Consider the following 24,215-nt stretch of genomic DNA (forward strand, 5'->3'; position numbering starts at 1 on the left):
CCTGCCCCACAGTGCCAATCAGCATCACCTGCTCTACAGTGCCAATCAGCATCACCTGCCCCACAGTGCCAATCAGCATCACCTGCCCCACAGTGCTAATCAGCATCACCTGCTCCACAGTGCCAATCAGCATCACCTGCCCCACAGTGCTAATCAGCATCACCTGCTCCACAGTGCTAATCCCGCATCACCTGCTCCACAGTGCCAATCAGCATCACCTGCTCCACAGTGCCAATCAGCATCACCTGCTCCACAGTGCTAATCCTGCATCACCTGCTCCACAGTGCCAATTCAGCATCACCTGCCCCACAGTGCTAATCAGAATCACCTGCTCCACAGTACCAATTCAGCATCACCTGCCCCACAGTGCTAATCCCTCATCACCTGCTCCACAGTGCCAATTCTTTCATCACCTGCCCCACAGTGCTAATCCCGCATCACCTGCTCCACAGTGCTAATCAGCATCACCTGCCCCACAGTGCTAATCCCGTATCACCTGCTCCACAATGCCAAAGCAGGATCACCTACTCCATGATGCCAACATTCACTACATGTGATCATACCCCTAGAAAAGAGCTGCTGCTGTGTGTACTGCCAACAATAAACAGTTTTTTTCCAAGGAAAACTTAGTAAATATTGGACACCTTTATCACAGATAAGTCTAAAAGACTTGGGAGAATTTAAAAAAGAGATGTACTTCTTGCAACAAACCTATTCTTCCTACAACAAAGGGTTACACAGAATGACATTCCACTTTGGCAGTGCTTCAATCAAGACTGTCAGCTATCCAAAAGCAAGGAGTTTTAAGGAAACAGTCTCCTCCTTGATTATTTGCAACGACAAAGGCATTCTGGCTCAACAATGACATTAAACTTGATTTAGAACCTAATAAACACTCTGAAAGGCAAGCACATAGCGTGAAATACTCAGACCATTGTAACTGCAACAGAACTCTCTTTAAATCACTCAGTGATTTGCAGCAGCCTAGCCTGAAATCTCAGGCATTCTTAACAGGATTCCTGCTGAAAATCTCACCTAAACTCTCTCATCTATCCTAATGAATGGGTCATTCCAGATGTGTGACAATGGGGCGTTAGTGTTATTACTGTGACAATAACTGACCTCATTCTTAAGATTAAGGTACAGCTGAAGTACGCGAGATCAGGACTTCTTCAGTCTTTCACGTTTCTCAAGCTTGCTCTTTTCCATTCCTGAACTGTATCCAAAATTGCCTCCTTCTGTTGTTTATATGGATTTATCTGTATTGGTAGCATATTGAATATATCTGCACATTTTTTTATTAGCCCCGTTGATCCTAGCACTACTGGAACTATCTGAGTATCCTTGCTTTATATTGTTTTAGATGTTGTGAGCAAGTCCTGATATTTTATAACCTTATGCCCCTCAGTACACAGGACACCGCAATCATCAAGTGTAAACATTTCATTAATTAATAATGCCTTTGTCCTCTCTTTATTCTACTACTACATCTGATTTTATCATTTCTACTTCCAAACATAGTATTGAATGATCTCATATGATCCTTAATTCTTCATTTTCTGTAATTCTTTATGGTTCACGTTTCCAGTGCTTGTCACTCATTTGCATGTTGTAAAGTTTGTATAATTCTACTGCAGCAATCTTGCCTTGTTGTTCTTCCCTTCAATATACAGACCCTCAACTCTAAGTAAATCACCACCAGCAAAACAGATGGACGTCTTTTTCTTGGTTTGTAATAAACAACTTAACATTTGTGTGTCACTTTTTCCACAGATTTTGTGAACCAGTTTCAGCAGCCTGATGGTATATTGTGACATATCAGCCACTTACTGTATTCAGTGCATTCTTTCTATAAAATATACTTCACTTGTTTTTTTAATTTTTGCAAATGTTTAGGGTTTTTAATACCATGACAAGTATGGACCCTGTTCCAAAGTTAGGATGCAATTAAAGTTCATGAAATTAGCATTGCTTCAATCTTTGATATCTGCTAAGAGTTTCTCCACCGAGTGAAACTGTTGATGGGCTTTCAGGTTACTTTGTCTTGCGAAACTCTCACTACAGTCAGTACATTTATACGGTTTCTCTCTTGTGTGAATGATCTGATGGCGCATTAATATACTACTCTGTGAAAAACATTTACCACACTGAGTACATTTATATGGTTTCTTCCCTGTGTGAATAGCATGATGACGTATCATATCACTACTTTGTGAAAAACTCTTACCGCATTCTGCACATTTATATGGTTTGTCCCCTGTGTGAGTCCTTTGGTGATACAGAAGACCACTCTGATGTGTAAAACACTTACTGCATTCAGTACATTTAAATGGCTTCTCCCCCGTGTGTGTCTTTTTATGATACTGAAGAGCACTGCTCTGTCTGTAACATTTACCGCATTCAGTGCATTTATATGGTTTTTCCCCCGTGTGAATGGTCTTGTGCTGCATCAGGTGACTGCTCTCTGAAAAACATTTATCACATTCAGCACATTTATATGGCTTCTTCCCTGTGTGAGTCTTTTGATGATAGACAAGTGAACTCTTTCCTCTATAACACTTGCCACATTCAGGACATTTATATGGTGTTTTCCCTAAGCAAGTCTTTTGATGTTTTAGCAAATCATTCTTTTGTAAGAAACTCTCACTGCATTCCATACATTTATATGGGTTCCCCTCAGTGTGAGTTGTTTTATGATACAGAAGAGCACTCCTTCCTTTATAACTCTTACCACATTCAGGACATTTATACGGTCTTTCCGCCATGTGAGTATTTTGTTTTGATTGGTGGCTCTTTGGTATGAAACTCATATTAAATTCAGCACATTTATATGGTGTACCCACTTTGTGATGTATTGCTGGACTTTGCTGTACAATAAGACTTGTATCACATTCAGAGTTCTTGCTACGGTTATGTAATGAGTGAAGCTGTGATGCAGGAGTAAGATGAACCCTGTCAATGCCCATCACAGGCTGAACATCTTGCTGTTGGTTCTCTGAGGGTTGAAGTAACTGGGGTTTCTTACCTAAAAACAGATTAATTATCAATATTTTATCATAGTGATAAAGCAAATATCAGACATTTTACATGCAACAATGCATTGTTTACACATTTTAAATATTATGAACATATATTTCTGCTTTGTTGTTCTACGGCTCTAAAATAAGCAGAAATGACTCCAATTTGATATTTGTCAGAACGTGGTTCTCTGTGAACAGCAGTACAAGAGCTGTCCAAACACCACAGAACTATCACAATAATGGAACTTGATCAACAAGGCCAAAAAAATATACCCAGAGACATACCTCTCAATTTTTTTTCATAGAGGTGTGACAATTCTTACTGCATAAAACTGTCTTCCCTAAATACTGTTCAATGTTTTGATGTAATTGATTCTTTACTCATGCGGTATTTTAATGCCTGCTTCTGTAATTCCTGGGTAATCACTCAATCAGCCTGCTACAATGGTTGTCAAACGTCAATAAATAAATTAAAGTCAGCAAAGTTTGTGGAGCATGATCATATGAGTATGGAATTAAAACACACACACACACACACACACACACACACACACACACACACACACACACACACACACACACACACACACAACAGTACAGAAGAGTCAAAATGAAGCATTGTGACTGACTGACAAGGTGATTGTCCCCGAAGTAAACAAAGACAAATAAGAATAGACTTGTGCAGAAAAGGGGGTGGCAAACTCAAATTCCATAGGAAATACAGTTCAAAGTGCTGTTTATAAGAAGTTAATTTATTAAACTAAGACACTTTGAACTTTTCTTGGATGGCAGTGCTTCTGGGGGATGCAAGAGGCTGCAAAGGTTTAAACAAAATTACAAGGGGTTATTTATACAGTATGGTCAAGCACAACACGACTAACACCTGCACATTACTGATTCCTCTGAAATTCGGAGGAGAATTAACAAATAAAGGAAACTTGTTATTGGATCCCTTAATGTTAATAGCATAGAAAACAGTTGACTGTAAATGGAAAAAGGTAGATCTACTCCTATAGGAAAAAGTTGTTGAGCTAATGAAAGAAACGTAGGAGGTGTACATAAATTAAATTAATTAAATTAAAATAGAAAGTGATACATAAATGGTACCTCTGCATTCTCAAGAAAATGAGTTAGGATTACTTAACTCAGCAGCCCTTATTAACTGTAGTTAGATAACTGCATAAGGCTCCTGAGTAAATTACGGGCCACAGTTCCAAAAGACCTGATCTCAGCGTAAGTCAACACTTACACTGAGAGCAGAGTTTTGGAATCTGGTCCATACAAAGCCTGTTTATAGTTAATGTACATGATTTACTTCACTGTAAAGTCAGACAACAAGTCATTCAGTATGAGGGCAGACTTACACCGAGAAAAACTCTCTTGGATTCTGGCTCAAGAAATGAATCAAAATAGTTGTGCTGACTTAAGTTAGATTGGTTTAAATGTATTCATACATATATATATATATATATATATATATATATATATACATATACATATATATACATATATATATATATATATACATATATACGCACACAAGTCACATTTTTCTCTCAGAAAACAGAGTAAGGTTTTTTCTTTTTGCATCTAGATCACATACACAGAAACAAGACGCTACATATTGTATGTTTTACCAACATGTTTCTATTAGATGTGCTTTTTTTCTTTTTTCTTTTAGTTCAAATAGTACAACAGAGTGTGATATGATTGTGTATGGCTGTTAAGTAAATTTTGTTTCAATAATGAATGAATAAATAAATGAACGAATAAATAAATAAAGCAAGCTACTTCCAATCTATGAAAAGGATAAATCCTAATATATACAGATCTGGAAACAGGAGGCAGGCTGCTCAAGCAGGACTGCAGAACTGGTGTCCAGTCCGTATGAAAAAGAATGGATGTACCAAAATATTTAAAAGGTGAATGGAGAAATGAATTCATTTATAAAAAAAGTTATAAACGCCTATAGTAACCAAGTAAAATAAATGGTGAAGAAAAATAGATGATTTTACAAGTAATAAATGATCATCAAAAGAAAGGAGAGAAGAACATGCAAGATTATACAGGCTCAGTACAGGCACCTTCTGATTTACAGCAAAAAGAAAACAAGAACCGGGTCAGACTTTTGTTTTGCACGAAGTACATGTTCACATAGCATTCTCCAGTTTTCAACCTCAATGTGCCAGGATCCAGACTTTAATTCAGATTTCTAGTCAGTGTGGTGTATGCATTTTCTCCCTGTTACACCTCCCTACCCCATCGTCTTTCTACTTCCTAAAGCACATGTCAGACTGGATACTATAAGTTGCCCACATGCATTTCATTTGCCCTTGTCCTTATTGCCTGACTCATAGCTGGAAACAGTCCTCTATTTGGCTGCTTGTTTATTTGTTGGTGAAAAATTAAAACATCTTTGACACAACATTTTAACATGACATCCATAACAGGGGAAACAACTTCATGTCTTAAAATAGGACTACACTCACCAACTGAAACAAGGTTTTCAAAGTTTTGCACCATCACTTCCTTGCAAAGCTCCTTCCCTTGTATCCTTAACATCTTCCACTCCTCTTCTGAAAAAGCGACTGCAACATCCTCAAGGGGTACTGGTACCTGAAAAGGACATACAATGTGTTTTATCCTTCATTTTAATGTAAGTAACATTATGTGTGCTTTTGTTTAACAGAAACAATCAGCATCTATTAGTAGCATTGCGAATATGTGACTACTGCCAAAAAACAACCTCCTGCCATCCATTTCTCCAACAGCAGAAAGCAATGACAAAAAAACTGGCAAAACAGAAAAGGGAAAATGTAAAAAAGTTATCTTGCTGTAGGGGGGGGGTAAAGCCCTCATATTAACCCCTACAGATCACGTGAGTCTAATTCCGATATAGCTGCACACTGAGGAAAGTACAATGCCCGACTGCGAAGTTAATGTCCATCACAAAATGTCACCTCCAACATAACTTTTTTTTTTACAACTGTACTGGTGTTGCTGAATGGTATTGGGGTTGCCGAATAAAGGCCATGGTGGTGCAGCAGTTAGAATTGTCGCCTCACAGCAAGTGGTTCTTCGGTTCGATTCTCGGCTGGAGTGCCTTCTGTGTGGAGTCTGCATGTCCTCCCCATGGTCGACTGAACTTCAAAGACATGCAGGTAGGTGCGTGTGTGCCTTCGGTGAAGGTTGGGCATCAGGCTGGCAACTCAGCATTCTAAAACTCCACTCCCAATCATGAGCGACCCCTAACCGGGATAAGCCAAACGACAACAACAACTGGTGTTGCTGAATCATATGTCACAATTTTAGTACATGAAGGGTTGTTATACAGTTCAGTTAAAAAAATTAATACAATAAAACTTAAAAAAAAAAAATCGCAAATAGGAAAAACAACAGCGTAACTCATAAGTGGATGCCACTGCAAAAGACTGATTGCATGCAATACCAAAGATGGATTCTGAAAATAAATAGTACCTGTAAAGGCTGTGAAAGTAATTAAGAAATTCAGACATTTGCAAAAGAGTTGTTTGATTTGTGGAAAAAGCACAAAATACTGCTTCTATATAATACTGAACAGTTATGGGGAAAGGAGAATGCCGAGCATTGTTCTTAATGTCAGCAAAACGAGATGTATAACCGTTTATCAAAATCTGTATGGAAGGATTGGTATATAATACTTTATACGAAAGACTTAAAGAAAAAAAAAAAGTCAACCCTATGAATAACTAATCTGTACATGTAGAGTTTGTAAATTTTCTTGAGAAGTGATAACCCATCCATGGTTAGCATGAGTTTTCTTGAAAAGTAAAATGGAATCCATGGTTGCCGTTTGATCTCATGCCTAGTGCAGTTTTGTAAATCCAGAATGACAGCAGGTAATAACCACAGGTAAAATATTTTTTCAAATGATTTGCTAAAACCTGTGACATATAATTTAATGTGTGCATTAATAAGGCCTATTAGTCTATAAATGGGTCAGACTGATGCATCGAGTAGCACTGTCACCTAACAGCATCAGATTTTCCTGTTCAATTATCCAGTAGTTTACCTTATGGGCAGAGCCTGCACATACTCTGTGTACCTTCTGGGCAGAGTCTGCATGTATTCCGTGCACCTTCTGGGCAGACTCTGCATGTATTCAGTAAGGTTTATAAGCAGAGTCTGCAAGTATTTCGTGACATTTATGGGCAGAGTCTGCATGTATTCCATGAGCCTTATGGACAGAGTGTGCACATATTCTATGAGCCTTATGGGCAGAGACTGCACGTATTCCATGAGGCTTATGGGCAGAGTCTGCATATACTTCATGTGGGTTTTCACCAGGTAGTCCAGTTACCACCTGCAATCCAAAAGACATGCAGTTGCTGAATTAATGAATAGGTGTGCATGTGGTGAAGTGCATGTGTGTGGTATGAAGTATATATGTCTGTGTGGGCGTGTGTGATGAGAAAGCATGGCCTGGCAATCTACTTCTGTTCCCTACTTGCCTAGTCAACTCTGTGAATGATGCCAGTTGTTCATGTGGGTCATTATAGAAGTCAGTTATAAGCCTAGATGGATGGCTGGATATATCTACAAGTGTTTGCTTTTAAAAGGTCAGAAGTTAGTTTAGGCAGAAAGATTGTTTCAGTTGGTAAGCAGATCAAAAATCACAAATGGTTGTATATAGCTAAAAAGAGATTTTTTTTTGTACTAACATTGTGTACAAACATTCTCTAAAAATCACTTGCAGAAACTTCTGGTCTGGTGACATTATACTTAAGAGATCTAATATCTAATTAAACTTCCTACACTAAGGTGGCGGATCTTATAAGAAGACAACAGACACTTGATTGTACCAAGGTAATGTGAACCTTGTTTAAAAATATAATAACTATGCTTTAGAAAGGTCGTATAATTTATATTCTTCAACATATCTGTAAGGACTTTCAAACAGAATCATTCATAAAAACAACAGTAATATTTTTGTGCATTTTTACATGAATAATATCAACGAGTACTTCAGAGGCTGATTGCATCCATTCTAAGTAGACAGTTAACAGTTTGGATTCAGACTAAAAGAGACGGGAGTAGAACTTTGCATTTGAGTAGGCCTGTAATTTAAGTTTTGATGTGGTCATGAAGCTTCATTATCAGTTCTATTTCAAATGTTTTTATTTTACGTACAGGTTCGTTTTTCCTTACTCTTCCTTTTAATGTTTGCACTTACCTACAAGGTTTTCTTTCTCTGCTCTTCGTTTTTAAAAGAAGGATACATGACCAAGAAGGCGCTCACTAGGCCCAGCCTTTAATACAGCCCACTAAACATCTAACTTGGACTGGAAGGAATAGAGATGCATTAAAGAGAGATTAGTAAGTAAACAGCTAATGCTTTTCAAGTCTTATTAAAATTTAGCAGTGCCAGGTTCAAGGACCAGTTCTAGCCAAACCTAGTTTCTGTACACTTTTAATAAAGTTAAATTAATATATTCTTATTTTAGTTTGTTTGCCGAGGTAGTACACTGATCACTACAGACCATTTGCAGGCACAGCCCATAGTTCAGAACAATCTATAAACAGTGATTCAAACATAATATCTTTAAAGATTTTTTTTTTCCTTTTGAGAAATGGAAATCTATTTTTGACCATATTTAAGGGCAAGAAGGTGAATTGTTGAATAATGGGATAATGAAATTTAAAACAATCAGAAAGTGTGTAGTTTTTCATGAACTTTATTAATAGTTTTAGTTTATATATCATTACAAAACTTGGCCCTATAAGTCTATCTAAATTAGGGTTAATTAAAGCACTCTAAAACCCACAATAACAAATAAACGATTACTAAATGTTTTGGTTATATTCTCAAAGAAACAATAAATTTGACCTAAACACAGGGAAAAAGTTTAGAATCAGTAAGTTGTTTACTTAATGTTGAGTGTACACAAATATGATTAAAATTTGGACGGCGCAGTGGTGCAGCAGTAGCGTTGTCACCTCACAGCAAGAGGTTCTCCAGTTCAATTCTCGGCTGGGGTACCTTCTATGCAGAGTCTGCACGTCCTCCCTGTGTCTGTGTGGGTTTCCTCCTGGTGCTCCGGTTTCCTCCCACGTTAAAAGACATGCATCTGGAGTGTTTCTCCCTAGGCCTCCACTGAAAACTGGTTTCATTCCAAGTCAGACTTTCCCAGTAAACAAATGTTAAATAAATAAAATAAAATTTACTACTATCATCAGTACCCAGATGAATAACATTACATTAAATGACTTTTTAACTAAAATGGCTAAAACTGACTTGTTTTTATGAATCCCAGATGCCACACTGTACTTAATTTATCTTTTGTTCACACTTCCCCAAGGTCCTCTGAAGCCGTATGCATTTTCTGAAATCAGCTATATGTGCGCCCTGGATTAACAAAATAAATAAATGGAAAAATAGGTTTCATTTAATGAAAAATCTGTATCCCTTTAATGCACTAGGTTGTCAAATTAAGATTTATATAGGATCAAAATATGTATTCATAAATACATGGTGCACATATTGAAGTGTGTAGATAATTTAATGCACCGGCATAATAAATAACAGAAAAAAAAGTGTCTAAGTTATGCAGAAGTTATAACATCTGACTAAATAAACTCTCATCAATTTGTCTACGGATCTACGCCTCTTAAATTCTGACGATAAGAAGAGTAACTGCTGTTGTTCAAGGATGGAGAGCTATCAATATGAAATACGAATTAAAATGTTATATAGAACATGCAAATAAACATCCACTTTAATAATTAATACAACAGAACAATGAAGACTTGTATAAACGTTCAAAATGAATGAGACTGTAGAGCGTCAAGTACTACAGTTACAAATATGGCAAGACAAAGCAAACGTAAAGCTTTGGACAAAGTTGTTGCTGTTGTTGTTTAGTACAGTCTGACTCTGTATGCTGTTGTTGTTTTGTACAGTCTGACTCTGTGACCTCAAGGACTTAAGCACATCAGGTCTGACAGTCAATAACGGATTCTTTAGGTTCGGTAAAGTCATACTCATTAGTTCGGTGCCGCTGTTCATCCACTTTAGCCTCTACTTTCCCTTCTTTTTCACTTTACATCTTTTCCAGCACCAGTGGCTTCTCTAATGAATCCACTTTCAGTAAATACAACTTGGGCAATATAATAAGATCGGACTTTCTGGTTAACAGTCTGCGTTTATCTCCTCCTCACTGTAAGTATAGTGGAAGAGTAAATAGGGCATATTTTCTAAAATTAAAAAAAAAAACAGGTAGGGGGAGAGAGAGACTACTACTGTAATTGAATTCTAATCAGAAGAAGCTATTTATTCAGTTTTTATATAAATGTAAAATAAATAAATCTGTAATTAACTAGCACTATAATATCTTCTTTACCATAAAAAGCTGAGAGAGATAAGTGGTAGAACTTAAATACAAATTAACACAGCTGCAAAACCAAAATTAAAACTTTAACAAGTGTTTTTACTCACAGAAATATAGACTTAACGAGATAAAAAAACTGTCTTACAACTGTTTCTTAAAACACACGTACATGCGTGCGTACACACACACACACACACACACACACACACACACACACACACACAAACACACGCGCGCACACGCACACACACAAAAAAAAAATGTGAGTATAGACAATCAAAACACAGTACAATAAATTGATGTAAAACATGAACATATACATTAATATAAAACATGAACATATAAATTAAAATAAAACATGAACCTATTAATTAATATAAAACATGAAAATATTAACATTTTCCATCCATCCTAAAACAATAGCGCTATGCTTCCACCTACTCTTAAAATAAATACATGCTTCCATGTAAAAAGTGTCTCAATGGAGCATAAAAAATCAACTGTATAATATAAATAATGCATTACAATGAACTATGTACAATTTAGAAAAGTCTCAGCTTTAAAATGCTAGTAATATTAATATGCTCAAGCCTGGTCCCCCTCTACTTGAATTATACTATTATTTTAATATGGATGATTTTTTCTTTTAAAAACTGGTTGCAAGAATGGCTGGTTTTAACTGAAGTATCCATTATTATGGAAGATAGCACTCATTAAAATTGCAATTTTGGTTTAGTAGTGTGGTTATGCTCATTTATCCTTCTTTACCACGTAACAATGTGTAACTTCCAACTTAAAAACAATTATGTGCCTTCAGAGGACAAATCACAAAAAGGGAAAAAGGATACTGTTGAACAGAAAGCTTGTTATAATCATGGGAACAGTGTCATCTCAAGTCTCAAATAATGCCAACCATGGCCACCTTTAGGTCAACTGGTAGCCTAGTTGAAGGGGGATCCATGGTGCCCCCACAAACTGCCCACTACCCTCCCACCCCTTACATCATCCTATGGCTCTAACCTCCAAACCATCCAGATTACTTTTACTTCCTTTTTTCACAGTTTGACTTACTCTTCAGTATTCTCATGTGGTCATTCATTCAACATGTTCTACATAGCTAAGGCTGCACTATGATAGCTGTGGAGGAGCCAACCACATTAAGAAATGGGTCTGGGGGTCTTTCGGGTTCTAGATGCTCCAAAGACATTTCAGAGTATTTTTAAACAACATTTTCATCCAGTGATGGCCTAAGTTAAAATAATGTGCAAGGAAAGAAATTCAGGGTTACTCTTCAACTTTGCTTCTTCATGTATTCATGTATATTTTTCCAAACCTCCGGATTCAGTGGTGTCCTGAACAAAAATCATGTTTAAGGAAAATAAATTCAATCCTACTTTTTATTTTAAGGAAGAAATAAATTGTATCTGAGGCTTAATGTTCAGTGCTGAGCAAATCCAGTTCACAATAACTGAGAAGACAAATGATTGTGAGAATACTTAAATCTTAGCTGGGAATAGTACCTGCTTCCCTACCCCCACCCCACAAAAAATAGCTAGTCACTTCTACTGTGTACCCACTCTGTATTTAATGGGATAAAAATCAAGGCACATTTGCCCATACTCTAATATTTCAAGCTGTTGCTGCATGCCTTTTTACCTCTACCACCACAAGACAGTCACCTTTTATGTACTTTTCTTATGTCAGACTGGGACAGAAGTGAAAAAGAACAAAAATAACATAATATACTTGCTGGCAGACATATATAAACAGCATGCTTCTTTACATCCCCCCCAAAAAGAATGATTAGAAGAAATAAGTTGAAAAGATTATTGTAGACAGTACAGTGCTTCCGTACAAGCTACAGTGACACTCCATGCACCTCTCTAAAGTTTGTGAGGAAAGCTTAACAAATAATGATCACACTGTCCCCATCCCGACACAAGATCTAATGATTTCTGAAGATTTGCAGGAATGTTAAAGAAACAAATCAAGCAGAAACCTTGCAGTGTGGCGCGTGTGAATTTCACTCCTTGAAATATGTTATGCATCTAGTTCATTAATAAAACTAGAACTGTAAAATACGTACTACAAAATAACAAAATAGTAGTTAGTCCACAGTTGGGTTATATCCTTTACAGAAACACACAAACAAGCGATCCTAGTTGGCTAAACTTCTCATACTCTTAATAAGTATAAGCAGGGACTTAGGAGATGAACCATTTACAGGCTGCCTGTGTCCATTAGAGACATAAGAGCCAAACCAGGGAGGACTTTCCTGTTCCCCAACCAACTGTCCAAATTACACTTGAATTGGGTTAAGGAGGAACTCTGCTTCACATGGATGGGGAGCCTGTTCCATAGATGGGGTAGTCTCTGGGATGCACACCTGTCTCTCCAGAACATCCTGTTTATATCAAGGGCAAGGTTTAAGTCTTTAGAAAGGGTAACTCTGATGCTGTTTGTTTTGTGGATATGCAGGAGGTCCATCAGGGTAGAGTCTGAAAATGTGTTCTATGCCAGGCATACATCTCCCCTCGACAGCCTGTAGGAGATAAAATAAATGGATAGGGTCTTTGGATGGTCTCCACAAGACATGCTACTTTTGCCCTGTATTCTTTTAGAAAGGAACATCTGTGTATGTTCCAAAATGAAGGATGTGCCTGGTTAGGTACCTACCAAAGGGGTACTGTACTTAATGATAGGTCTGATAATGCCGAATAAAGTGAAACAATGACTTTGTTGGATCTAGATGCAATACCTTTGTTTATAAGTTGCACAACATAAAATGACCGTCTCACCACTGCAGACACATAATGGTCAAAGGCTACATTATTGTATGTGTGTGTCCCCAAGTCCCGGACTACTAGTCAACTCTTAGGGGTGTGTTGTCAATCTGATAATTACCAAGGTAGATGACTTCCTGAAATAAAAATATTTATCTACAAAGGATAAAGAAAACACCAAACTATTACGCATTTCTTGGCATTTAGTTTTAGTTTATATACCTGACACCAGTTATTTGACTGTGTCAGCCCTTCCTGGAGAAGATTTGAGTCAACTGGGGGATTTTATGACTGCACCTAATTTGCAATCATCTGCAAATTTAGTCAGTCAGGGGTCATTGAGAGTTGGCAACAGTTAACACGATACGACAACCCCATGTAGAAAAAAAACAAATGGGAAAGAGGGGCTGATGATGATGATGAGGGGCCATTGACATTGGCCTTGATTTCAGAGAAGAAAATGCCAAAAAGGAGTGGTCACTGCTCCTTGACCGCATAACATTCAACTCTAATGCAATGCGACTTGAATAATCTAATGCAATGTGATTTGAATAATCAAATAAAGAGGAACATCTCCTCTGAAAGGCACATGTTATACCATGGCAGAATTTTATTTTAACAGGGCTCCTTTCTTTATTTTTAGAGCAAAGAAAAGTACAGTTGTGTACACTTACCATAAATGTAGATGTTTTAGTTTATTCGCTGTTGCAGTCATCACATTTGGGTTATCCCTGCCAGGGTAGTCCTCAGTCAGCTTGAATACCAGAGGCTTAGTATTTCTGCCTCAGTTGCTGTCACTCCAGGACTGACGTCAGGTCGTCAGCAGTATAAAATCAGTCAGCCGATGCCATTACATCAGTTTTTCTTGCCCTGTCAGGAGCCCCCAAGATGGAGCTAGGCTATGGTGGAAGAACACCACCAGTAGAAAGTAAATACCAAAACATCCTTGTAAGGAGAGAGAGAGAGAGAGACAGAGACAGAGAGAGACAAGGGGGATGGAGGGAGTGAAACCAGGACTGCAACAATGAATACACTCGAACATCTACATTTATGGTAAGTGTACATAATTGTACTATGTTCTTGGTGTTTCACTGTTACAGTCATCACATTTGGGTTGATTCCCAAAGCTGAAGAAAAGGGTGGAGGCCATCAAAAAGACTGGGGGCTGACTAGAATGGCCTGCAAGACTGTGGTGACAAAGCCTGTCCTGGATTTGGATAAGATAGGCAGATGGTAATGTTTGGTGAAGGTTTGAACAGATGTCCATGTTGCAGCCTCCAGGATATCCCTGGTGGGGACCCCTCTGAGAAAAGCTACAGAGGTGGAGGTTGCTCTGGTAGAATGTGTTCTGACACCCTCAGGGAGAGGTTTTCCATGTTGCTTGCTGCAGAAATAGATGCAGTGGGCTATCCATTTGGAAATGGTTTGTTTGGATATGGCTTTGCCCTTTGCTCCTGCAGCAAAGCTGACTAACAATCGATCAGTCTTCCTAAATGATTTAGTCCTGTCTAGATAGAATCTGAGCTGTCTGTGCACATCTAGAGAGTGCAGTATCCTTTCCCCCTTGTTTTGTGGGTTAGGGAAAAAGGTGGGCAAATGAATGGATTGGTTAAGAGCCACAATGGATACCACTTTTGGCATGAAGGATGGGTTAGTCCTAAGGAGGACCCTGTTGGCATGGAAAAGGATGAAGGGCTCTACAGCCATTAGTGCTTGTGGCTCGGATACTCTTCTTGCTGAAATGATGGGCAGAAGCAAGGCCGTCTTCCATGAGATAAACTTTAACTCTGCTGAAGCTGCTGGTTCAAAGGGTGGCAGGGTGAGCTTCTCCAACACAAAACTTAGGTCCCAAGCTGGGGTAGGTGCTCTTCTGGGTGGCTTCATGTTGTTAGCCCCTCTTAGGAACTGTTTGATGAGAGGATGTGAGAAAAGAGGTTGCTCAGTGCTGAAATGAGCAGAGATAGCAGAGGCATGAATTTTAATAGAGGGAAAAGGAGAGACCACTGTGTAGTAGGTCAGCTAGGTAATCCAGGATAAGAGGTAGGGAGGGCTGTGCCGTATCAGCTCCCTTAGCCTGGATCCAGGTGCAGAACCTTTTCTATTTGTCAGCATAAGCCTTTCTAGTGCTAGGGTGTCTGGCCTCATGTATTACATCTAGAACCAGTTTACTGAGATTGGCAGCTTGTACAGTGGTCAGGGAATAAGCCAGGCTGCCAGATTGATGGTTTGCAATTGGGGATGCCTGAATTCTCCTTCTCTCTGGGTCAGGAGTGTTGGGATCTGAGGGAGATGCCATGGTGGCAGAGGTGACAGGCTGCGCAGCAGTGGGTACCAGTGCTGGTGTGGCCTGTCTGGGGCAATCAGGATTGTTCTTGGTTTTTCCTCCCTTATTTTGAGCAGTACCCTTGTAAGGAGCGGTAGTGGAGGAAATGCATAGACCGAGAGGTTGACCAACTGGAAGGATAGAGCATCCACTTTCCAGGCCTTGCAGTGAGGATCCCTGGTGCAGAACTTGCTGAGCTGATGGTTGGAGTAGGAAGAAAAGAGGTCAACCTTTGGGGTGCCCCATTTCTGAGTTACAAGGGTGAAGGTTCTTTGGTTTAGTTGCCACTCATGTGGGTCCAGAAGATTTTTGCTTAAGTTGTCTGCCAGAGAGTTTAAGGAGCCTGGCAGGAATTGTGCTAATACGTGTAGCTGCATGGCTGAGGCTGTGTGCCAAAAGGTCATGACGAGCCTGCACAGAGGATAGTAGTGAGTCCCTCCCTGCTTGTTGATGCACCACATCACAGTGGTGTTGTCTGTTTTGATCAGTAGAGCCCCCTAGGAAAGGACGGGTCTGAAAGCTGTCAGTGCGTGCTGGACAGCTAACATCTCTTTTTGGCTGATGTGCAGATGTATTTGATGTGGGCTCCATTGGCCCTGTATGCACCTGCCATCCAGGTGTGCACCCCAGACATAGACTGATGTGTCTGTGGTAGGGTCTGGGTGGCATGGGGTTGTGTGAAGGGAAGTCCCTTGTTGTGGTAGCATGCTGCTGCCCACCAAAGAAAATCTTTCCTTAGACAAGGTATCATTGGTATAAGAGTTTAAAGGTCTTGAGTGTTGATACCAAAGGCTTTTTAGGTACCATTGAAGTTTCCTCATATGCAGTCTGGCATATGGAATGAGTAGAATGCAGGAGGCCATGAACTCCAGAGCTTGCAGGATTTTCCTTGTGGATAACTGGGGTCTGGTGGCTAGCTGAGAGAAATAGGCTGTCAGGTAGATTTGCTTTTCTGGTTTAAGGAATGCCAGCTGGGATGCTGTGTCCAAGACTGCTCCCGGAATATAACTTTTTGGGTGGGTACTAGTTTGGATGTCTTTCCGTTGACAGTATACCCTAGGGAGGTCAGTAGGTCCTTTACAAAGGCCAGGTGCTTGAGCAGTTTTTCCTGACTATCTGCCTGAATTAGGCAGTCATCTAAGTATGGGTACATTTGGATATTTCTTTGCCTGCAAAAAGCAATGGCGGGAGCCAGACATTTTGTGAAAACTCTGGGAGTGGTGGATAAGCCAAATGGAAGCGCAGAGAACTGAAAGTGCAGTGATTCTGCCCTGAAACATAGATATTTCCTGCATGATTGCCTGATTGGGATGTGTAGGTAGACCTCTTTTAGGACTAGGGTGGCTAGCTAAGCATCCTTGGAGAGCATAGGTGGCAGTTGCTGGAGGGTGAACATTTTGAATTTTATCATCACCTGAAAGGTGTTTAGAATGGATAGAGCAAGAATGGGGTGCCAGTTGCCCTCTTTTCTGGGTACCAGGAAGAGTCTGGAGTAGAAACCTTGGCCTATCTGTTCTGCAGGAACGTGCTCCATTACCCTCATAGAGAGCAGGGAAAAGACTTGCTTTTTGGTCTTTGCCCACTGGTTTGGGGGAAGATCTGGGAACCATTTTGGGGATGGTAGAAAGTGGAAATAAAATTTGTATCCCTGGGACACTATGTTGAGGACCCAGTGGTCGTTGGTAATGATGGCCCAGGTGCTTGCATGGAAAAAAAGTTTTCTCCTAGGGGCAAGTGCAGATGGGCAGAGGGAGGGGGTGGAAGTGGAGAGTCACTGTGAGTTCTTACCATGAGGGGGGTGGCCTAGCACTCCCTGGTTTTGAAGAGAAGAAACTCCATTGCTTAGATCTCTGCATTTCCTGTGGCTGCAGTCTAGGGGGGTCTAGTTCCCCTGGGTCTGGGCCGAGCTGACCTGGAGGCAACAGGAAAGGACCAGTGCTTGGAGGGGCAATGCCTACTGAACCTGGGTGGCTGGTACCTGCAGGAAGTCCTTAACTGTCTGCATAGATTTTGCTATTTCTTCCATCTTTTTAAGACCTCCTCTGCCTTGGTGCCAAATAATTGTCTTTGTGTAAGGGTTCATCCAATAATTTCAATTTGACATGGTCTGGCAAGGGCTGTTTCTTAAGCCAGGCATGCCTTCTAAGGACAGAACCAGTGACTGCTGCCCTGCAAGATGCTTCTAGGGCATCAAAACCACACTGTGCGGTGTGCTTAGTTGCATGACTTGCAGAATGCACTAACTATTGTAACTCTATTTTCTGCACAAGCAGGGAAATAAGATATTTTTTGTTTGAGGAGTTCCATGGTATGTTGCTGAAATTTTAGCATATGGAACTGACAATTTAGTGCTCTAATAGCAAGAGTAGCAGAGGTGTATACTTTTTACCCCATCTGTCTAGTGCTCAGGAATCCCTACCTGAGGGGTTGGGATTCTTAGCAGAAGTTGCTTTAATTCCTTTAGGCCCTTGAGAAATAACCTCAGGGTCAGCAGTAGGATTTTTGAAAAGAAATTTGTGAGAGTCAGGGACTCTATAATACCTGTCAGGTTTCCTGGGAGCAGGAGGAAGGGTGTCAGGAATCAAACTAGATTCCATGAAAACATCGTCTACAACATCCAAGACAGGAGGAATGGCCAGAGGTCTATGCTGTGGAAGATCTAAGAATTTCCTGAGTCTCTTTTTTAGACTGAAGGTATTCCTGACATTCCCACTGGAGATGCTCCCTTAAAGTATGTAGGGTTTCCCCAAAGGAAAAGTCCTTGGGTAGAGAGGCTGAAGAAATGGATTCCTCTGCATCAGAATCCTCATAAGCAGAGATGGGTTGCATGTTTTCATATTCAGATGCATCAGAATCATCGGACTCCTGTTCAGATAAAACTACTGGGGATACATCTCTTTTTCTTTTGGAAGGGGTAGCTTGGCTTCCTCTGATCAGTATTATAATGTCTTCCACCATTTTAAGCATTTGGGACTGAGGCAAGGAAGCAGGTGCCTGATAGGGTCGTCGGTTTCTTGGGTGTGGTTTGTACCCTGGGCCTTAGAAACTCGGTAGTTTTTGAAGGAACGGTAGACGTGAAAGAAGTCAGTTTGTGTCAAGAATCAGTAGTGTGAAGTACTTCCTTGGAAGTCGGTACCTGCTCAGCGGCTTCGGACCCATCCATGGTAGAGACATCCGCAGGATCCTTAGTCGATGAAGAGTCTCGTGGCATACCGGACTCCGAAAGGGTCTCGGTAGTGGCTTGCAAATCCACACAAATGGGCATCAGGGGCTGTGAAAGCACCTCATTGAGGACAAGAGAACTGACGACTTGCTAAACAGAAGCACCGTCAGTAGGTTTGGACCTGTGCGGTCTGTCTCTGTCTTTATCCTTACATTCTTTCAGAAGATCTGCTGCCGGATGGCTTACAGAAGCCATATCAGAATTTGAGGACTGAGAGCGAAAATATCTAGCTACAATAAGAGCCCAACAACATATAGTTCTGGCACTGAATGAACAAAACACAAAAGCGATAGCGGGAGACGTCATGTTCTGGGCCTAAGCAAGTGATGCACTAAGAATGAAAGTCTCAGTGTGGTATTTGCTTTCCACAGGTGAGACAACTGCTAACTTTTTCTGACATTGGTTAGAGCAAGAAAAAAGGATCCCGAACAGTGTACTTAACTTTAGAAGACTTCAATTTCAATTCGGAAAATGAAAACTCAGGTACTGGCAATTGTGCGAACTGCTTCTGCTTCAGGCTCCTCGGCAAAAAAGACTGATGTAATGGTGTTGGCTGCCTGATTTTATACTACTGACAACCTGACGTCAGTTCTGGAGCGATGGCAACTGACGCAGAAATACTAAGCCTCTGGTATTTGGGCCGACTGAGGGCTACCCTGCAGGGATAACCCAAACGTGATGACTGCAACAGTGAAACACGAAGAACATCAATACTTTGATCTAAAAATTAAATAAATAAACAAACAAACAAAAACAAATATGGAAAGACCACCCCTACAAGCACATCAACCTAGGTCGCTGCCTAACTAGCTCAAGATAAGGCCGGCCTTGATGCCAGTTAAAACCTCCTATCAATAACTAAAGTACATGTAAGGTGCAAAGTACCATAGCAAGACTTTTGCAATAAACTTTCACTTCTTAAGTACCATAGCAAGACTTTTGCAATAAACTTTCACTTTTTACTGTAAACACTAACCAGTACTATAAAAAGTAATATATAGGTTTACTATCAAAATGTTGAAGTGACTTACATTAACTATGCACGTCCCCGACCAGGAAAGTACAGTTGTGTACACTTACCATAAATGTAGATGTTCGAGTGTATTCACTGTTGCAGTCATCACACTTGGGTTATCCTGCCAGGGGTAGCCCTTAGTCAGCCCAAATACCAGAGGCTTAGTATTTCTGTGTTGGTTGACATCGCTGTTGCATTGATGTCAGGTCGTCAGTGGTATAAAGTCATGCAGCCCTAACCATCAGGAGCCCCCCCAAATAGGGAGTCATAGTATGGTGGAGGAATACCACCAATAGAAAGTAAATACCTAGGTAATCCCTGCAAAGAGAGAGGAAGGGGAATAGATAGGTAGAGAGAATAAAAGAGACAAGGGGGATGGAGAGTGGGAAACCAGGACTGCAACATTGAATACACTCAAACATCTACATTTATGGTAAGTGTACACAACTGTACTATGTTCTTCGTGTTTCACTGTTGCAGTCATCACACTTGGGTTGAATACCAAAGCTGAAGAATTGGGTGGAGGCTGTCAGGAAGACTGTGGACTGGCTAGGATGCCCTGGCAGAACCTGCTCTGGATTTGGAGAAGATAGGCAGATGGTAATGCTTAGTGAAGGTATATACAGAAGTCCATGTTGCAGCCTCCAGGATGTTTCTGGTAGGGACCCCTCTGAGGAAAGCTGCAAAGGTGGAGGTTGCCCTGGTGGAATGCATCCTGATCCCCTTTGGAGGTGGTTTCCCATACTGATTGTAGCAGAAATGGATGCAGTGGGCTATCCATTTTGAGATGGTTTGTTTGGATATGGGTTTGCTCTCTGCCCCTGATACGAATCTGACTAACAGTTCATCAGTTTTTCTAAATGTTTTAGTCCTGTCTGGATAGAATCTGAGCTGCCTGTGCACATTAAGGGAGTGCAGGATCATTTCACCCTTGTTTTGTGGATTAGGGAAAAAGGTAAGCAAGTGTATGGAATGAAGGATGGGTTAGTCCTGCTGGAGACCCTATCCACATGGAATATGATGAAGGGCTCCACAGCCATGAGAGGGAGACCCTATCTGCATGGAATATGATGAAGGGCTCTACAGCCATGAGAGGGAGACCCTATCCACATGGAATATGATGAAGGGCTCCACAGCCATGAGAGGGAGACCCTATCTGCATGGAATATGATGAAGGGCTCCAGAGCTATGAGAGGGAGACCCTATCCGCATGGAATATGATGAAGGGCTCCACAGCCATGAGAGGGAGACCCTATCCACATGGAATATGATGAAGGGCTCCACAGCCATGAGAGGGAGACCCTATCCGCATGGAATATGATGAAGGGCTCCACAGCCATGAGAGGGAGACCCTATCCACATGGAATATGATGAAGGGCTCCACAGCCATGAGAGGGAGACCCTATCCACATGGAATATGATGAAGGGCTCCACAGCCATGAGAGGGAGATCCTATCCGCATGGAATATGATGAAGGGCTCCACAGCCATGAGAGGGAGACCCTATCCACATGGAATACGATGAAGGGCTCAAGAGCTATGAGAGGGAGACCCTATCCGCATGGAATACGATGAAGGGCTCCAGAGCTATGAGAGGGAGACCCTATCCGCATGGAATACGATGAAGGGCTCCACAGCCATGACAGGGAGACCCTATCCGCATGGAATATGATGAAGGGCTCCACAGCCATGACAGGGAGACCCTATCCGCATGGAATATGATGAAGGGCTCCACAGCCATGAGAGAGAGTCCCTATCCACATGGAATATGATGAAGGGCTCAACAGTCATGCGTGCTTGCAGCTCTGACGCTCTTCTAGCCAAATTGATGGCCAGAAGCAAAGCTGTTTTCCAAGAAAGTAATTATAACTCTGCTGAAGCTGCAGGTTTAAAAGGGAGAAGGGAGAGTTTTTCCAACATCGACATTCGACCACTCACCATCTAGAAAAAAAAAACATACACTAGGATGCAGAGAATTTCATACTGTTTTGCATGGGGGCAAGCGCCCCTGCACCCGCTAACACCCCCTGCTACTTATATATTCTACATCCAAGATCTCACCACAATGAGGAAAAGGGTAATTTTCTCAATCCCCACTGTAGTGTGATGCACTTCACAACACCAACGCTCAAAACTGCGAACACAAGCTACATATCGACGTTTCAAATTCGACAAGAATTGTGTTCGCAGTTTTGCCTCTCTGCCCCTCTGTATTTGATCTTCTAACAGTCAAGGTAAGTCACCTCGACATTTTGATAATAAACCATATATATCTATTGATCTATGTCAGATGATTAAGTTTCAAAAACTCAAATTTCATATGGATGGGACCATACGATTGAGTTTCCGAAAACTCAAACATCAAAAAAGGGGTCTATATTATAATACCGAAAATCCTTTTAAGCGAATGCGAAAACACCAACACGTATTGCGTGAAACACGATTATGTCGAACGTACTAAACCATGAAAACCAAAAAGTCGAAGTGTCATGGTTGGCCCGTCTGCTGTACAGCTCCGTAAGGTAAGTGTGCGACAGTTATGGACAGCAGGGTTAGGGTGCGGGTTAAGGTAAGTGCATAGATAGTAATATATGTAAGGTTTAGTGTAGGATTAGACGTAGGGTTTTGGTGCTTTACTTTAGGGTTAGACGTAGGGTTTTGGTTAGTGTATATATGTGGTTTATTTATTTTGTTTGGGTAGGCAGCATGTAGTGGGAGGTGGAGTTGGCCGACTATGGGGATTCGACTTTTTGTATTTCGCTATTTAGTACGTTCAGCATATTCACGTTTCGCGCAATACGTATCATTGTTTGCGTGTTCGCTTAAAGGGAGTTTCAATATTATAATATAGACCCCAAAAAAAGAAATAAAAAAAACACAACAATCTAATTTTTTTTTTTTTACTTTTATGCAAGGGAAAGCGCCCCCCCGAAAATTATACATCCCAACTCCTGAGATCGTACTACAGTAAAAATTTCCCAATCCTCGCTGTACCACGATCTCAGTTCAGAAGTTTTGAGTTTTCAAAAACTCGATCATATGGTCTCGATATGAATTTCGATTTTCTGAAAACTCGATCAACTGATAGGGATTTATACATACATATCCGTGTGTGTGTGTGTGTGTGTGTGTGTGTGTGTGTGTGTGTGTATGTATGTATGTATGTATAGCATGATTCATCAACAGCCAGAAATGTCAAGATAACACTAAACAGGTGTGTTTGTGTGTGTGTGTGGGGGGGGGGGGCAAGCTCCTTGCTAACTATATAAATCAGCTCTGAGACTGCACTACAATGGGAAAAGGGCAAACTCCCCTAATCACTATGTGGCAATCTTAATTGTAAGAAAACCAGTAAGGTCTGACAAGCTGATTTTCAATCAGCTTAACTAACTTTCTCACCCTTTGATGGAACAACTCCTTTGACAAAAATCTCTCTCTCTCTCTATATATATATATATATATATATATATATATATATATATATATATATATATATATATATATATATATATATATATATATATATATATATATATATTACACATATATATAGGGGTAATAATATAGTTTTTAATCTATGTAGCAGATGGTCAACAGGTGTACCAGACTTAACAATTTTCGGGGTTGAGGGATGTGCCCTTTTCCCAATACTGTGTGGTCTCAGAGTTAGCATATATATATATATGTAGCAGGGGTTGGGGGGTTGGGGGTGTAGGAGGACTTGCCTCATGAAAAAGCAACATTTTTTAATTTTTTTTCTTTTTTATATTTTACACACACACACACACACAAGAAAAAGCCCAAAATGGGTTTGTTAGACAATACAAAATAGAAAAGGATTTTTGGCAAGTGCAAAGAAGCATCTGCCAGTTACAAATCACACAGCATCTGACCTTCAAGCTGTAAATAAAACTATGAAAGAAACAGCCAGTAACATTACAAGGACTAATGGAGGTATGAGCCTTGAACATAGCAGTTTCCCACATAAGTCTATGTACCATACCTCTCAACCTCTTAGGGCAAGAAATTTGGACAAAGCCTAAAATAATATAGGCCCAAAACAGGAGCATATTTTAAATATTGATTTTATAAACTTAGAAAGTTGCTACAGAAACAGGATTTGTGTTAGTATGTATTTTCTGAAGAAACTGAAATCTGATCACAAAAAATATGATGAGAAAATCTGGACAGATGAGAGGTATGCTATTTACACTGGGTAAAGTATGTGTGACAGTAGATGTCCTTGACTTCACTATTGCAGTATTCTTCACTAAAGGAATTTCCTGCCAACGGCAGCCTAACATCTGCCCAGTATGCCAAAAAGCTTTGTTTTTTTATAGGGACATCATATGTCAAACGTATGCAAGAGCGTCCTTAGGTCACCAGGTGCCCTAGGCAAAAGGGCTCCACGGCACCCCCCCCCCCACCACAGCACCCGGTGCCCCCATCCTGGTTTACCTACACCAAATAAATACTGGAAAAGCA

General features: G+C 40.4%; 1 protein-coding gene across 1 annotated transcript in view; it reads right to left on the reverse strand.

Annotated features, from left to right (window-relative positions):
- LOC122814460 (zinc finger protein 184-like) overlaps positions 1-24,215 on the reverse strand; it is a 172,408-nt gene that overhangs the window by 102,497 nt on the left and 45,696 nt on the right. The window contains exons 4-5 of the mRNA XM_044087040.1: positions 5,510-5,636; positions 1,975-3,025 (exon numbers count right to left, since the gene is read on the reverse strand). Coding sequence (XP_043942975.1) covers positions 1,975-3,025; positions 5,510-5,636 — 1,178 coding nt within the window. The remainder of the gene's footprint in view (positions 1-1,974; positions 3,026-5,509; positions 5,637-24,215) is intronic.

The sequence above is a fragment of the Protopterus annectens genome, chromosome 10.part0 (assembly GCF_019279795.1).
Source record: "Protopterus annectens isolate FY-2018-M chromosome 10.part0, PAN1.0, whole genome shotgun sequence".
Lineage (NCBI taxonomy): Eukaryota > Metazoa > Chordata > Ceratodontiformes > Protopteridae > Protopterus > Protopterus annectens.